The sequence below is a fragment of the Labrus mixtus genome, chromosome 4 (genome assembly GCF_963584025.1).
Source record: "Labrus mixtus chromosome 4, fLabMix1.1, whole genome shotgun sequence".
In the NCBI taxonomy this organism is placed as follows: domain Eukaryota; kingdom Metazoa; phylum Chordata; class Actinopteri; order Labriformes; family Labridae; genus Labrus; species Labrus mixtus.
This window is the reverse complement of record NC_083615.1, coordinates 4837881-4855301: the sequence shown is the minus strand read 5'-3', so window position 1 is coordinate 4855301 and position 17421 is coordinate 4837881. Positions and strand designations below refer to the sequence as shown.

The following is a 17421-nucleotide window of genomic DNA, read 5'->3' as shown; positions in this document are numbered from 1 at the left end:
CAAGTGAAAGCAAAACAAAAACAAGGTCAGCTTGTTTATGTTGAAGTTATGTTACTGAGATTAAGTGCTGGAGCATTGAAACATTGGTAAATGTAGGTGTCTACTGCCACCTGCTGGAGATAAATGTTAAGTATTACAGCTCCTTGGATGGATGGATTCACATTTGTTCGAGTCTTTCTTTAAACAATACTCTCCATCCTCATGTCCACTAGCTGTCAAGTGTCCCCTTAAGCACAATAACTCCACTTTTTGACCTTTTTTTCCCCAGATAAAGCTTACATGAGGCATCAGTATTATATAATTCAGTTAAGATAAGATAATCCTTTATTTATCCCACAATGGGGAAATTTACAGTGTTACAGCAGCAAAGAGCAAAGACTGCAGACAAAAAGTGAACACAGTACAATTTAAAGAAAAATGAAGAATGTACAAAAAAATAGATACTAAAAAATAGATTTAAAAATAAAAAAAAATAGATCAGCTATTGACAAAAGTGTAGTCCGTTGATATCTTTCATAACTATGTTCTTTTTGCACAGGTTTTCAGTTCAATATGTCTGTGAGTGTTTTAAACTTCTAAACCTTTGTGGAAGAGAATGAAGACTCCCTTACCGACCCTCACCTTTTTTTGTCTTTTGAACATCATTTGCAGTTTCGAGCTGATGAGGATGTGCTGGCAGTATAACCCAAAGATGCGTCCGTCCTTCCTCGAGATCATCAGCAGCATCAAAGATGACCTGGATCCTCCCTTCAGGGAAATGAGCTTCTTCTACAGCGAGGAGAACAAGCCGCCGGACACAGAGGAGCTCGACATGGAGGTAGAGAATATGGAGAACATTCCACTGGACCCTGCATCCACCAGGCAGCCCTCGTCAGCTGCTCCATTATCAGGCTGTATGGGAAGCACACCCCCTCCATCTACACAGCAGCAGCAGCAGCAGCAGTTATCCCCTGTGCAAGGCCCGAGTACTCCTTTACTGGGACCTGTATCTCCCTCCTCCCCGGGCCCCGTCGCCTCAGGTTTGGCGTCTCCAGGCCAAGCGTTGGACAAGCACTCAGGACATGTGACGGCCAACGGGCCCGTGGTGGTGCTGCGGCCTAACTTTGACGAGATACAACCCTATGCACACATGAACGGAGGCAGAAAAAACGAACGTGCATTACCGCTGCCCCAGTCGTCGGCCTGCTGATATCAGACCACCCGACCCCCCCACCCCCCCTTCCTCCTTCTCTTACACAGGGTAACACAAACTCTCATCCATCTCATTATGAGAGATGGATGACTTTCTTTCTACTGTGTGCCAGTAGATTGCCTCTCCACTCTTTTTAAGGTCAAACTATAAACTCTAAAAAAAAAACTGCAAAAGAGCACAGAAACCTGTTTCAAGCATTTGGAGTTTGGTGGCTCAGACTCAACACTGGGAACTTCCTTCCTGTGCAGCCTGTACTCCAGTCTTTGTTACATGAATCCTTCAAGAAGGAAACTTACACAGGCTTATGTATCCTGACTTACAGATTCCGACATTGGACTTAAAAGAATAATCATTTCTAAGCATATCCGCCAGCAAATCCAACAGAAGAGCACTTTTTTTCCTCATGATTTCAGAGAGGATGTTGTGGATATCTGAGTGTGTATTTATACAAACGTGATTCTCTCTCTATGATACGGTATAGTTTCATTTCTAAATGACTTTCCATTAAAAAAAAACAAAGACTTTGTTTACGTGAGCAGAGTGGCTCATGTCATGTGAGGATGCCTCAATTAGAACGGTTGGACCGAGAAAGTCATTTTTTAAAATTTCCCCTGTTGATGTTTCTATGGATGTAGATCCCGACAGGAGCAGGTCAAAAATCTGAAGAGGGAGGGAGGGCCTGTTGTGTATCTGCCAAAATTGCCAAATCTCGCTTTCTCTCAAATTTCAAACAGGTCAGCCTTCTTGTGAAAGGGTGTGATTCAGAGTTGAGATCCATCTGCGTGTGGAATAACAGCCAAACTGTTTGCTGATATTCAGACTTTATTGCTTATCTTCAGGCCCAGCTGCTCCTGACACAGCTGTGTGTGTGTGGTTGGTTTGTAACAGAACAAAAATACAATGTTACTCTTCAGTTGGGCTGCATTGACACCTGCAGGAAAAAGCTGTCTCAAAATGTTCAGTGTCTTAAAGGATGTAGTAAATCCTTTTGGTCCTGTGATACTTTAAATTGAATTTCTTAAGACTTAAGGCTCACTCACACGAGGCCCAGTAGTCTCGTACCATCCCGAAGCACCATTGTTCCCTGCTGGTTTGCACTTGCGGTCTCAGAGTCAGCACAACACAAAGAACACGACCACAACTTTACTGACTTTGTGACTTCTTTTGACTCGTTTTTTTGGTCAGAACTTGCTCTCTAACACTCCTTGATTTCTGGATAATGCGAGGCGCCGATAGATTTTTACGACATGTCCAGCGTTGCGTTCCTGTGCTGGTGCTCATGCGTCAGCAGCCGTTCGGTACCAAAGCACACCTCTTCCAACCGTGCCCCGGGGCCAAGGAGGTGCACCATGCTTGAGCACCAGTACAGATTGCTTAGTGTGAGTGTGCCAACTCTGAATCACAGCCTTCGTCTGGGTTTGTTAAAAAACACAAAAAAACACCATAAACTATATGAATGAAAGGTATACACCTGACTTTGATGTTTTATTTATATTCTAGTATAAACCAAATTTCAAAGTCATTGTAATCACTTATGTTCATCCCTCAAAGGATACGATTCTGCCTCCACTTTTATTTATCAGATTTTCTTTTTCTAAGTGTGCGTTTCATGCGGCAGGTTTCATATAAAATGACACCAAACACAAGAAACAAGCAGAGTCAAAAGAACTGAGACAAGAAACAAGAAGGTGTTGGATTGGATTTTTTAGCAGCCTAGAGAGGACTTTTAAAATCACAACAGGTCTCTTTTGGAATAGTGGTTAGCTAGTCTGCATTTCAAACACATATGAAGGTCTTACAGTTGTATTTTTAGACTGCAAGATCACTTTTCTACACATCATTGGTTTTGTCACTTTTTTAAAAAACCTTTTTACGGTTCAAAAATATTTGCCTCTATGTCTGTACAGAACAAAGCTGCTATTTTATTCTTTTTCTCTTTTTGGATGTTATATATAAAGAAATCCTTCAGGTTTGGTATTTTACGGTCTCCACAAATGTCAACTTCTTATATCTTCAGACTCTGTTTAAGAAAAAAAAAAAAAGATAAAACAAGGACAAAAAAACGTTGATTTAGATATAAGACATCTTTTTTTTTCTGTTATCCCTAAAGGTTTTCTTCAACACTATACTTTGCTCATTGCCTTTTATTTTTATGAAATCTTTCCTCCTGTATTTGTTTTGTGGATGTCTATATTATTGTTATTATTATTATTGTTATTATTATTATTATTATTTGGAATGGACACCTTAGCTCGATGTGTGAGTGTGTACTTTCTGCACCCTTTTTGTACTTGTCTAGCACTGCGCCTAGCATTGCCCTCTAGGTGCGACTCAATCTCAGGTCAAAGTAAAGGCTTTGCTTTCTCCACACATTCTCATGATTGTCCTCTACTTGTCCCAGCTGCACCTCCCCCCCCCCCCTCCCCCTCCCCCTCCTCTCCTGCCCCCATCAGTAGTGCCCTATTTTCTCCCCTCTGGTCCCTCATTGGCTCATAACAAACTGTACCTGTTTCCTCCCCTGGTGCCTCCTTTTGAAGTCAGGATTAGTCCCAGTATCTGAGATACGTACTTTGCACCAGATACGGTCTTTTAACCCATCCATTTCCTGGCTCTTCTTGACTGAACAGGGCTAATTGGGTTGTCTTATTTGCCTTAATCATGCCAACCATCTCGCAACTATTCAAAAAATAATCACATTTTGTCCCTCAAACATTTGAGCTCTCGAGCGCAATCCATTGCTCCCTCTGCTGTGTTACTTCCAGACGATGAGAACAGGTCTCATTGTTTGTCTTCATAATCACTGCTTCTGAGAACCAAATAAAGGATGGGTTAAAGGCCAGGGAAGGGAACACACTTCAATGTCATGAATGGAAAAAAAAAAAAAGGTCTTAAAAGCAGAGGCTGAACAGTGAAAGTGTTTTGAAGGATTTCTCCTCATCGTTTGGAAATGTTGCCTGGTGATTATTTTTTATCTCTTTATCTTTAAAAGATTTCTGTGTTATTTATTTATTTTTTTATTTTTCCTTTTGTGATATCAGTTTAAATCACTGTATAAATGCCCCATGATTCAGTATAAAGTTGGATTTTTTTTTTGGTATGTTTTTTCCTTTGGTGTCATGACTGAGGGACTTAAAAAAACATTTTTTTTTTTTTTTTTTCATTTAAGTATATATCTACCTCACTCTTTTTTAAAATACATGTATGCGCATTGAAAACAAATACATCTCGCTCTTTCTCGTCAGTTCTATATAGCAACCTCGACATCTGGATCAAAAACCCACAGGGAGCTAAAGAAACCTCACACAGCAGACCAGGACAGGAAATGGAATATCTGTGTGGAGGATTCAATGTTGTCATTTCGGCCCATCATCAAGGTTCTCGCCTTGTTAAATGCGAGGAAAAGGAATGTGTGTAACAAAGAACGATGATGGTAGCCTTCGTAAAGGCTATTTAGTTAGTGGTGTTGCAGGGATGAAAGCAGGTGCTACACAGTTATTGATCAGACAACATCCACACCAGATATCCCATCTCCACTCCACTCACTCCAAATATATAGTCACAACCTTCAAATCCTCAAAACAGAAACCAACATTTTCATCTTTAAATGCATTTATATTAAAGTCTAGACAGTTATCATGTGGAATTTTTTATAACAAAGGGAAATCTTTTTATTTTACACCACTACTTCAGTGTATTCCAAGCATCCAGATACCATTAACACTCTCAAAAAAAAACGACATATTGTTCTGTATATAGGTCAGTACTGTGAATGTAACAAGGACTTTGATGTACACACAACACACAACACATACATAGAGATAGCAGCAGCTCCAGTCCTACATTGACAACTTAAGTCCTTTGTCTAGATTTCACCACCTCTTTTAAACCTCTAGACTTTTTTTTTGTGGCTGTGTAAATGCCCTCTACATATGGCTCAATTCCACCGTCATCAGGGTGAATCAAGTGGCCATTATCAGTCTTTTTTTTTTTTCTTCTTCTTGGTCATGTGGAAGCAAACTCGTCACGCCTTTTCTGGCCTGTTTGAAACGTAAATCAGTGCTGCTTCCTCAAACAGTCACCTCAGTGGACCTTCCGTCGCCATCCGAGTTAAAAAAAAAATGTCGAGTGTGAAGGTGGCGACGGAGCTTTTGCATTTTTTTTTTTACATTTTTCAAAGCGCCTCACAAAACTCTTTTCCGAGTGCTGCTTCAGAGAGCGCTCTGGGGCTGGAGGCTTCAATTGAAAATGTTTGTTAAAATAAAACAAAAACAAAAAAAGCAATAAAAACATGGACGATGAACAGGCTTCACATGTGAAATTTAGGTGCTTGAATCTACAACATCTTATTAGTGCATGATTTAAGAGAATAACAATCAAAGAGTGAACTTTTCTTTTGGATGAAAAACAGTCTGATTGCTGCTAAATATCACACCGGTACACAAATCACCACTGACAAGCATCAGCTTGAGTTGTAACTGAACATATCTGTGCATTTATTGTCTTTTACCTGTTCCGTTGTATATTACGATAAAATACAGACATTAGTGATTTATTTCAGATCCTCTCAGTTCTGGCAGTAGACATGACATTGAGCTGTAGTAAGGTGAATTACTGATTCATTACTAGTTTCTATTAGATCACACACACACGTCTCATAACTGCAGCATTTAAACACACACACATGGACATATAAAGGACAGGGATGTTGCGTAGATTACGGGTAGTAGAGGTAAAAAGTAAACATGATTAGTAAAAAAAAAAAAAAAGATACGCTTAAGTTTACAGCTTCACACTAGTTGCTACGTTTCGCTTCTTGCATTACCAGATTTTCAGCGTAAAGGTACTACAGCTACTTACTAGAAATAAAAAAAAAAAAAACACATTCAACTTTAATCATCTTTTATCATTTGAATTCTTCCGAATGTTCTTCATGCAGACCTCAGGTTCATGGAGTATGCTTCAGTGCATTCAAACTGCAATAATGAGTATGAGGTTTATTATTGTCATGCCTCTGTTTTTATTATTTGCATTCCCATGCCTTCTGAAGGGGCCTTGCTCTACTACTATTATTTTTATTATAAAACTTTCACAAAAATCTGTGTGTTCTTTTCCTGATTGGGGACAGACAAAAAAATCCTTCACTAAAATCTGTCTTTTTTTTTTCTTTTTTTTTTCCAAGTTCTGTATCTGAGGCCTCAAAAGTTTTTTCAATCTATTAGGTGAGATGGTATCTTTTTTGACATGCCATCACTACAAATGTGTATCTGAGAATTTCTTGTATTTTCTTTTTTTTTTCTGAAATTTTTGAATAAATAAATGAATGAGAACTACGACTGTGGCTGCACTTTCTCATTCACATCCTTCAGCGATATGGCATCACGTCTGTACTTGTGTAAATCAGTGTACTTCTTGTGATGAAAGATACAACAGAAAACTCAAAGTACTTGGTCTTTTTCGATTCTCTGATTTTTTAAAAAATCTTTTTGAAATTTAAAAAAAATGTCAAAATCCAAAACAAAAAACCAACCAACCAGAATTTACATTTTTAGACACTTCAAAGATTTTATCAGATCTACCTCAATGGGCCTGCTGCTCGTTGTCTTCTCGCGTTGCTTCCGAAGGATCCTCCAGCTGGTCAAGCATGGTCTGGATGAGGCTCTGCAGCAAAGGTACCAATCTGTCAGCTGAGCTCCGGCTGCCAGTGGAGGGGATGTGGATGAAGGCTGCCCTCCTCCGACCGTGATACAGAGAGCAGTAATATGCAAAATCACACAGGTATCTGAGAGGATAAAACAAGAAACATTATCTCACATACTCGTCGTGCGTCTGTCAACACAGCACAGAAAAACAAATACCCACCTGCCGGCATCTCTTGAATAAATAACATCCACGCCTGCTTGTCTAAACGCCTTGGAGACAGCTCTCATGTTAACGATCGAGTCCAGCTTCTCAGGTCCTCCCTCCACACAGCAGAGACTCTTTGGACAGAAGCCACACACGTCTTTGTCTCTGTAGCCGCAGTTCTTCCCCGTTTGCTCCAGGATGATGCCACTGGAACCTCGGGCTATGCCCAGATGGACGGCAAACTGGATCAAATAAAACACAGAGGTCAAAGTGAGAGACTGTATTCATTTCATTTATACACTTTATATTAACACAAGGTCTGTAGCCACCATTGTGAATATCAAAGTTATGTTTCTTGTGGTTTATTCTCAACAGATTAACACTCACAAGCGGTGGATATTGATGTTTTTTGGATACCTTGGACTGGTTATTTGACAAACTGATAAAGGATTCGTTATTTTATTCCTGTTAGTGTATTTTAAACTGCATACAGGACATGGTGTGAATAATAACATTTTAGTATAATTGAGAATATAGTAAAAATAAAATGTTTTGAAGTCACCAAAATAATAGTTTGACACTTTAATTTTGTTCTTCGAAATGTTCTTTTAATTTCCTGATTCAGAGGGACTAAGTCATTGTTTCATTATTTCTGAAAATAAAATGTCTACGTCCCTGGTTTTGCATGTACACTTTTTCATTTTCATTTTTTTACCTTTGGTTTCAAAGTCTTCCAAATCTCAGCAATGATTTGTTCAGTCTTAACATAACTAACAGGTAACTCCTTGATGTAAATATCCGTATTCTCTCCGAGTCCAACCAACTTCAACTCCTGAAATCATAAGATATGAGACATGTTCACGACATTCTGCACAACAATGAAAAACAGAAGTTAGTCAAACATGAGTAGGCCTACCTGTGCTGCCTTCCAACTGGGGTTCACTAAAAACTGCCTGAAAGGTCCAAAGCCTGAATAACAGATTACAAAGAGCACGAATTTTAACTTCTTCACGAGAAGTTTGTGTGTCCTGTTCATAATCATAAACACGTTTTTACTTCACCTGTGACCACGACAGTTTCTCCGTTACTCATGACGCAGCAAACTTTACAAAGTTAAGTTTATGTCGAGTTATCCGGACCGAGAAAAACAAAACGACCCAGTCATGCAGCTCACATATCGTCCACATGGGGGCGCTACTCTCCGTTAAATAAATGCTGAAGAGTCAGTCTCCACCATAGACTGTAAGCTCTGGACGTGGTGCGTTCAGGTACCTCCGGTGACTTCTGAGATCTAAAAAATAAACTCTTAAACGATGTGATCATAAGAATATGTTTGCGTTTTGTTTTCACTCAATTTATTTATTTATTTTACCCTTTTTTTAAAAATAAATATTTCATATTTTGCACTATTTACTTAAAAAAAATGAAACTAGTCTACATTAACTTTTGTTTTAAAGAAGAAATGACAATGTAACAAGAGTTTTCCAATTACTTTTTTGTTTGTTCTTAGACTATTGTTATAAATAATTACTAAATAATATGTGAACATTAACTGCTGGATGGCCTAGGCTACATATTATGGACTTAATTTTTAAGTATATATAGTTTTAAACAACCGTTGATTTTTCTTTTCTTCTAAATGTTTTAAGTCCTCAATTCTAATTGACTGTGTAAAACATTTCCAGATTCAGAATCTTTTTCTTTTTTATAACTAAAACCTTAAGTCTTCTATTAGGCTACTGTGTAATCAGAGAGATTATATTTCAGACAATCCATAAATGCAACATTACATCTAGCAGGGCGGTGTATGGGATGATCCTGTGAGGCAGCAGGACACGCCCTCCTCCTCCTCCTCTTCCTCCTCCTCTTCCTCCTCCTCCTCCTGCACTTGTCAAAGGGCACTGATCGCAAAGTACATCACAGTCGAACCCATTAGACGCAAATAACAGCGGGACAAACTATCTCCTGAACAAATACAGCATATCTTTGAAAACGTACTTTTTTTTGAATTAGATGCCACTATGTTGCCTTTCAAGAGAACTTTTGACAGCGACAAGCAGCAGCTGCAGCAGCTCAACGGCAGACTTGTTCAGTATCTCTCCAGGACGAAGCAGCTGGAGCAGGAAAATGCACTTCTCATTGCTGAGATAAATAAACTGAGACAGGTGAGGACGGCGGAGCGGCAGCCGAAGTACAAGGAGGAGATGCGGGAGCTGAGGAGGATGCTGGGACAGCTGTCGTTTGAGAAGTCCCAGGCCGAGATGGAGAAGGAGAAGCTGTGGCGGGAGTTGCAGATGGTCCAGTCTCTGTGCAGCGAGCAGACGGAGGTGTGCCGGGACATCAGTGGTGAGCTGAAAGGCCGCGGAGTGGAGCTGCACCAGGCGCACAAAACCAACAGTGATCTCCAGCAGCGTTTAGCCCAACTGGAGATCGAGTATAAACGCTTAGAGGACGCGCACAGGCAACAAATGGTCCGTCTGCAGCGGCAGGTGGATTCCCGGGTGGTGCCCATCCTCACGCAGCCTTACCGCGGTCCCCCTGCGGCCTCCGTGGAAGAGGTGCAAGAGTGCGCCCGGGGTCTGTCCGACGGATGGATGGAGACTTTTGAGATGTACCAGCACAAAGTGGACGAGATGGAGCAGTCGATCAGAGCAGACCAGGCGAAGCTGACTGACATGCAGAGGGAGAAGATGCTTTATGTGTCAGAGTTGGACAAATTGCACAGAGAGGCAGAAAAACAGGGTCAGGTTCAGCTGCGGCTTGAGGAACAACTGATGAACATGCAGGAGAAATTCAGAGTGGACTTCAGTGAATACCAGGTAATTAAAAAAAACCCACTATGAACATTTCATGGTTTGTATTTCCAATGGACGACTATTTATATTTTATGAACTCCCAAAATACATCATTCAAGATATGAGAGCAGCTTTATTACATGCACACAGAATAATCTGCTGCACTGGGCCAGCATGAGAGAGAGGGGGGAGAGGCTCCTGACTCTTCAACCTGCCACACCCACTGTCCTTAAAGGGGCTGCAGCAGCTGAAGCTTCCTGTGTCTGCTCTGTGATCAAACTGACTCTGGTGCCTATAGAAGATGTCTATTTATTTGTTAAATATTGGTTGAAAAGAAAGAATGGTGACATCATATACATACTCCCTTTTGTTAAAACAGACAAACATCTTTAAAGTATAATATGATACATAATGACATTTCTAAAAAGAAGTAATGTCTGACACGATTACCTGTCAAACATGGGATCTTGCGTGCAACATTGACCAGAGTATAAATGGATCGATCAGCTTGAAGTCTAAATGACATTCGACCTCCCTGTGGGACTTTATAGCTGCTAGATTACACCAGCCACTTAAACCAATTAGCTGTCAGACTAACAAATCCCTATTAGCCTCCTAAAGACGGAGCCCTAAGCAGGTCAGTCAATAACAGATGTCTATACTAGTCAGAGGCTGCAGCGATGCCTTCAAAAATAGTAACACACGTTTTCTACTATTCTACTATTCACCTAGCAGACGCTTTTATCCAAAGCGACGTACATCAGAGAGTAAGTACAACACAAGCAAGGATCTAGAAAAAAAGGGAACAATGTCAGTAAGAGCAAACGATCAGCTTTGAGTCTGATTGGACACACAGGTGCTGACAGGAAGTGACCAGAGGCAAAGCACAACATTGAGGGCAGTTCTTGAGAGCTCTAATCAGTATAGAAACCATCTTATAAGTCGTCGTTTATCAAACAAAAACCATCGTCACAACCATCATCATCATCAATAATATGGAGACCATCATCATTACATTTTCCCTGAATAACTCTACAGTTTTATATCTATGACATCTGTTGTTGGTGTTGGACAAATGGCGGTCTAAAGAGGCAGACATCGGATTAAGTGGTGAAATGATCAAGGCAGTGTGTTGGTGGGATCAGACATTACAGGTACCACTGTACCTTGGTCTTTGATTAAAATGCAATTCACAACACAATAAATTTACCAACTTATTACATGATGAATGATCACAGTATTTTTAGTTAAAATTGCAGGGATTGACAAGAGCTAAAATATATTTGATATGGCTCTGGGCTTGACTAAACAATTATTGTATCAAATTGAAATATGACAGATGTTAAAATGTAACTATTTGCTAAGCAAAAAACTGAATGTTTTGTACTTCACTTTCCCTCCAGATGATAATTGAGCAGCTGGAGCATGAGAGGAACATGATGGCAAACACTATGGAAGAAAAGATGAAAGAGCATCAGCACCTTCTGCAGGTTAAGATGGATCTGGGCATGGAGGTGGCTTCCTACAGGTGATGAGCTTTTTTATTTTTCAGCTGTCAATGGAAAACAGATTTTTACTTAATCACTTTGAATATTACAGACAATTAAAAAAAAATACATTTATTTTCTATTCAAATGTTCCTGTAAGCTAAAACAGTGTGATGGAGAGGCAGCATGCACAACACCAGTACTCCAAAACCCAGAGCTGCTAAATATAAATCAGCTAGAGTATATTTTATTCATTACACCTTTTATTTTTCCTGTTCAAACAGTATAGTGTGCATGGAAGTATTCTGCTATTATTGTAAGCGTAATAGTTATATGGGTTATAAAATACAAGTTTCTCAAAGTGTCTTCATTGGCCAAACCACAAAGTGACAAACACTGGGACAAGGATTTCTTCTTTTCTTTTTCTCGTTTTGGCGATCTAATAAATAGTCTGTGAAAATAGAGCTGACCAGATTACTAGTTAAACCATCCCCCCGCTGAGCAAATTCCTCTAAGCTTAATAGGTCTTAATAAGTGATTTCCTCAAACACATTAGAAGAAATGATCTGCTTACTTTGTGCTGTCGAGACAATAAGTGCTCTCTGCCACTCACATAAATAAACCGAAAAACTAGCAGCTCACATTCACCATTTTATAAACACTGCACAGATTGAACATGCATTTTTAATCGAGGTTTTTAACATTTTAAGCCAGACGAATTATAGCTTGCACTTTGTGTCTTGTAAAGAATGGTATGTAAGAATGCTATTCCTCATGTTCCAAACATAGACAGATTTACACAAGGTCACCCACTAAGACTATTTTTACTCCAAGGAAAAGTTATTTTTAAAGAATTGATGAACATACTGCATTCTCCAGTTTAAAGGCATACTGTCATTTTTTTTTTTTCACTTATCACAATTTTTAGCCACTTACCTGCAATTCACAGGACATTCCTATTGTTTAAAGCGCTGTGCAGAAGTTTTTGAGGAAGAACAAAAGTGTATCACTTTTAAACCAATTCCCAGGAAATGCGTTTAAAGACTTCCTATTTGTGTGTTCCTACATATGGCATATAGTTGGCCAGCACATCCAGTTTGTTTTGAATTTTCAGAATAGACTGAATGTTTGCTCTGAGACGTAGCAGCGGCATGTGTTTGTATGTGTCACGAGTCAGCTTTTGCTTTAGGATTGAAAGGAAGCATGGACAGCCCCACATTGTGCCTGTTATTTTTAGGTCAGTCTTTGGGAAGCCACTCTCTGGAGAGGTTGTGTCCTTTGAGACACTTTGGTTTTTCTGTTGTTTGCTTGTTGAAGTGTGACCAAGGAGAAGCGAGGCAACTAGATCTCTTTATCACATGCCACTGGCTTGTTGTGTTTTTGATCATTACCACCTTATATGGCCGTCTCCGGCGCTCATAGTTTCTTGTAAGCCTGTTGCATTTAGTTTGAGAGAGTTGTCATGGCTGAGCTGGATGAAGTAAACCGTCTTGTGAGGTATGTCTTCCTCTGAACTCTTTATTTTAAAGGGAAAAATGATCATTACTAATTAGCTCATGCATTCATCTGTATTTTGTCTTCTCTCTTGTTCGTTCAGGGCTCTCCTGGAAGGTGAGAGACTGAGTCCTCACAGAAGAGTGAATCAACACCAAAGAGAAAGAGTGATAGGTAGGTTACTTAATTTATTTTATTTTTTAGACCAAGGAGAGAAGATTAATAAAATTGTCAGTACTCTGTGTAAGAATTTAGACTTGAGGTTTAACTGGGGTTGTGTGTGATATTTATTTTCGCTGTAGCAGTGACTTTATGGGGTCGTTGCTGGTGACTTTCTGGCACTGCTCCCTGCCAAGAAATAATTCTGCACATAATGTTCTCTAAAGTTACATTTTCAATTTTTTGTTTTGGTCCAAATTCAAGAACAAGATGAACTTTAATTAGTGAGATTTAGAGGAGCTTGTTGGCAGCTTACTCTCTGCTTGTGTTTGCAGTATTCTTGTGAAGCTAAGCTTCAACCTTTTTATCCTCATCCTGCCAAGAAAGTATCTGTCTAATTATCCAATCTAATTAATTCTCTGCCTTAGATATCAAGGTGCCTGCCCAAGCCTACTCTCAAAGAGCTTCCACTTTAACCACCAGACAACAAACCAGGTACACACCGCCAACGTCCAATCTGAGAAGGTCCCCTATGCATCCCTCTGGATCCTTAAGTCCCTCGAGGGTCATTCCTATTTCAGTTTTGGGCCGAGAAAGGCATCAGAGTCCTGCATCAAGAAGGGACATGATCTCATTCAACAAAGCTCGGGCTTCTGCTGCCGCCCCCATGTCCACCACTGTCAGTGTATCCAAAGATAAACAATCAGGCACGAGTGAAAGCCTACTTAACCAAAATGTACAGAAAGTAAGAGCTGATGAGAGAACTGTGACGATCAAACAGGTCTCTCAGCTGGAGAACGAAGGCAGTCCAACAAAATCCTCCATTACTGTCACCAAATCAAAGAGAGTGGTCTCGCCTCCGACGACGAGCATCAGCAGGAAGACAGAAGCAGAAAGCAAGAAGCAAGTGTCTGATGAAAAGGAGAAAGATAATGTTGATAGAGATGAGTTCAAAAATAAGGGGTATGTGATAGGCCCGAGTGAGAGAAAGATGTTAGACTCTGTGACTGTAGAAGAGATTATAGAAAAAGTGATGAAACCTGCTGGTTTGGAGGCCAAAGTTTGCTCATCGGGGGATTCTAAGGTGAAGTATCATGTGGAGAAAACTGAGCAAGAGGATGGCACTACAAAGACGCAGATTGTCCTGGAGTCGAAAGTGGAAGAGGAGCTTGACTTTTCAGAGGACTCAACCCTGGAGGAACTACTGAGCCAAGGGGTTAAGAAGGTGTCACTGAAGGACATCGAAGACACCACCACAGGAAGTATGATCAAGAACCTGCTGAGTGGCCTGCAGGGAAGCGGGGACCTGCAAAACAAGTCGGTCAATGTAGAAATCATTGAGGAGCCGGTGGAGAGTTACAGTGATGAGGAGCTTGAGGCCGAACTGAAGTCAAGATCTACTTTTTATGAGCCGACCTCAACGTACTTTCAAATTGAGGAGCTGGAAAATGTCCCTCAGAGTGTTCAATTTCAGAGAAGTGAAGGGGATACCATGAAAACCTCCAAGACAGATACCGATCATTGGAAGGGTGGATCTGTACAAGTTCAAGAAGTGTCCAAAGAGAGTGAATATTTCTCCCACGGGAGAGAGCCTGACGAGTACTTTGTCTCCACACCAGATGAAAATCTCTCTGAGTCCGAGGAGGGTGTTGGCATCACCTCATACGGCCATTACGGTATTGTAGATGACCTGTCAGATGAGAGGTATTATCAAGACGAAGATGTTCCGCCAAAAAGAGTGATCGTAGAGCAGAGTGACAAACACAAGTTAAAGTCAGGGGAGGACTCGTTTATCAAGGACAGTTTCCCAGAGTGCATCATCGAAGAAGAGGTTCGCGTCTCTCCGATAGTCCAGGAGTCGATGCTGGAGTTCCTGCGGGAAGAGTCTTTGGAGCCCAAAGAGCAGCTGAAGGGAGCTCTGGAGAAACTCCAGAGCTCAGTGTCAGGTCCACTGAGGGAAGAGTTGGCCTTCCTCACAAAATACAGCAGTGAGAGTCCACAGAACGTGGCTATCAAAAAAGTGCAACAGTCAACTGACAATGGCACCGTGACTATCGTGGCAGAGCTGAACGTCTCTCAAACCCTGGAGGACTCCGGGCTGCTGGACGAAGGAGACGACCTCTCTGATGAGCAGATCATGGCCACTCTCAGATCTTCTAACCTGGGGCTTGAGAAAGTCTTACAAGGTGGGGCAGGAGCAGGATACAGCTTCAGAGTGTCCAAAGAAGAGGATGTTAAGTATGAGGATGACTTTGAGTTTGAAGGAGAGTCTGCTTCTCAAAGCACTGAGGAACATTTTGAGCTGGGGCCATCAGAAAAGTCCTTCCCCTTCCAGATGGACGTTCAAGGCAGCCATGCTGAGACAACCTCAAAGCAAGGGCTGCAATCTGACATCATCGAGACCCCGGTGAAGGTTTCTCAAGAGAAAAGAGTTGCAACACTTTACCTTGAAAGTCCTACGGATGATTAAGAAAGAAGTCAGTTATAACTTGCCAATGTCACTTTTTGACAGGCATATACAGTTGAGATATATTTGGTTGAAACAAAACAGTCCACACATGGCTTCAATGCTGTTTGCAGACATCGACATCACGCTTAAGCTTTTGCAGTAAAACATCAAATGTCTTTGACCGTACCCACTATGAGTGTGAGACTGTGATAATTGTGTACCTAACTGCAGGTGAAGAAGCATTTAACTATTATTTTATAAAACAATAAGACTTATTAAATCATGGCAGCACTACTGTTAAGAATACTGATTTCTAACTAATAGCTTCTAGTTAAACTAAAGACTGTAACATCTAACCTTTGTAGAAACGTGTATGTTGGTGCTGCTCAGGTATGTGCTCACCCATATCACTTGCAGTTTCTCTCCAAAGAGGTTATTTACCTTCCAGATTTCTCTATTTTTGTACTAACCTTTTTCTCTACAGCTTACACACTGTGCATTTTACAGCTGCACAAGACAGTTTAGAGTGCTGAGGTGCTTCACTGCTGTTTGCAGGTTAAAAATGATTCTTTATTTTAACTTGGGTAGTGCTGCCAAATGGAAAAGTTATAGTATAAATTGCATCCTGGAACAGTTTTTTTGAGGCGCTAGTAAGTGATGTGTAGAGAGTAAAGTCAAAGCTTGTAGATGAGGACATTATAGTGAGGTAGGAGAAAGAGAGGGTTATTTGTCGTGAGGAACTTTGCAAGTTTAGAATGATAGAATTAATGTGTAATGTAAGTTTTTAAGACGCTTGTTACAAGTTATGTATTTCAAGATCTTTCTACTGTACACGCAACCAATTAATATTACACATTTAATAAAAAAAATATTTGCTTAAATTTCAAAAAAGGAAGGAAACATGGTCAGTGCCAACATTGGAAAAAACGTAAATGCACCCAAATTGTCTTAAATGTTTGTTTCAATTCCATACATATCTGATTTTACAACAGTGAACACTTTGATCTGAACAAAAGTTTCGGGGTCTGGGGGGAAAAGCTAAATCATTAAAACCTGAAAACATGACTATAAATGTGTAAAGTATATAATAATATTAAAGAATGTAAATAAGGAGGAGAACCACATGCATTGAAACAAGTCACTGATAGTTTAGTAAGGAAGTTTAGAAAAGATATTCCATCTGTTTGATGTACAGTGTGTGTTGTCTGGACAGTTTTTGCTTGTAGAGATGTGTTCTTCACCTTGGCTTGAAGCATTCACCATTACTCTAAAACGTGTTTGTTCATCATGGTCATCAGCTTAGTGGTATTGACTGTTCACTGTAGATTGTTGTGTTATGTTGTGTACTAGTTGCAGAGGATGTAATAGTCCACTGTCTTTACAGCCTGGGTTCATTTATTTCACATTTGATGTCTTCTCTAAGTGGCTTCAAAATGTACTCCTTGAGACAATTGAGCAATGTCTTTGAATAATATAAAAGCTTTTTGGTATTATTCTTTGAAGCAGAATGTGCAGAACTGCAGTGCTTACAGTGAAAGGCATGCTGTTATGAATAGGTTGATCCTAGAAATTCAAAAATGTAAGTTTAAAAGACTGTCATTTAGGTGCCAGGTAAAACATATTTTCATACAAGATCTCCTCTGAAAGCTGCAGTACCTTAAACTAATACATGAATAAATCAGTGCTCTTAAATTGTATCCCAAAAGGAATGGATATGTCGATGTTCACTGTACTGCAGATAACGTGCCATTTCAAAGCATTAATCAATGTCATCATCAGCATACAGACAAATGATTTGTTTAAAGAATGTTTAATGACACAAGAGTTCAGGAGTGTTTGTCCTCACTGATAACCCATCATTTGTCCTGTCATCATGATTTCCAATGACTGAACGACATTATTGATTTGATTACAAAAGTACCGGCCTATATGTGGAAACGGATTGACATACTAACACAATAAAAGATGATTGTGATTATGTTCTCTGAGTGTGAGTATTTC

General features: G+C 40.1%; 3 protein-coding genes across 4 annotated transcripts in view; 2 read left to right on the top strand and 1 right to left on the bottom strand.

Annotated features, from left to right (window-relative positions):
- igf1ra (insulin-like growth factor 1a receptor) overlaps window positions 1–4283 on the top strand; it is a 72311-nt gene extending 68028 nt beyond the window's left edge. Inside the window, exon 21 of the mRNA XM_061035254.1 lies at window positions 652–4283. Coding sequence (XP_060891237.1) covers window positions 652–1189 — 538 coding nt within the window. The 3' untranslated portion in view covers window positions 1190–4283. The remainder of the gene's footprint in view (window positions 1–651) is intronic.
- A 2483-nt stretch (window positions 4284–6766) lies between these two features.
- pgpep1l (pyroglutamyl-peptidase I like) lies at window positions 6767–8339 on the bottom strand. 2 transcript variants are annotated; one of them, XM_061035252.1, is made up of 5 exons: window positions 8098–8339; window positions 7953–8005; window positions 7752–7868; window positions 7052–7278; window positions 6767–6971 (listed from the first exon to the last, which is right to left on the bottom strand). In XM_061035252.1, exons 1-5 carry the CDS (start codon window positions 8126–8128, stop codon window positions 6770–6772), a joined length of 630 nt encoding a protein of 209 aa, XP_060891235.1. In that variant the 5' UTR covers window positions 8129–8339; the 3' UTR covers window positions 6767–6769. The 2 variants fall into 2 exon arrangements, with proteins under 2 accessions (XP_060891235.1, XP_060891234.1); XM_061035251.1 differs by having other exon boundaries at window positions 7953–8339.
- A 577-nt stretch (window positions 8340–8916) lies between these two features.
- synm (synemin, intermediate filament protein) lies at window positions 8917–17400 on the top strand. Its single transcript, XM_061035249.1, has 4 exons — window positions 8917–9855; window positions 11235–11359; window positions 12916–12986; window positions 13400–17400. The coding sequence occupies exons 1-4, from the start codon at window positions 9058–9060 to the stop codon at window positions 15439–15441; spliced, it is 3036 nt and encodes a 1011-aa protein (XP_060891232.1). The 5' UTR covers window positions 8917–9057; the 3' UTR covers window positions 15442–17400.
- The last annotated feature ends 21 nt before the right edge of the window (window positions 17401–17421 follow it).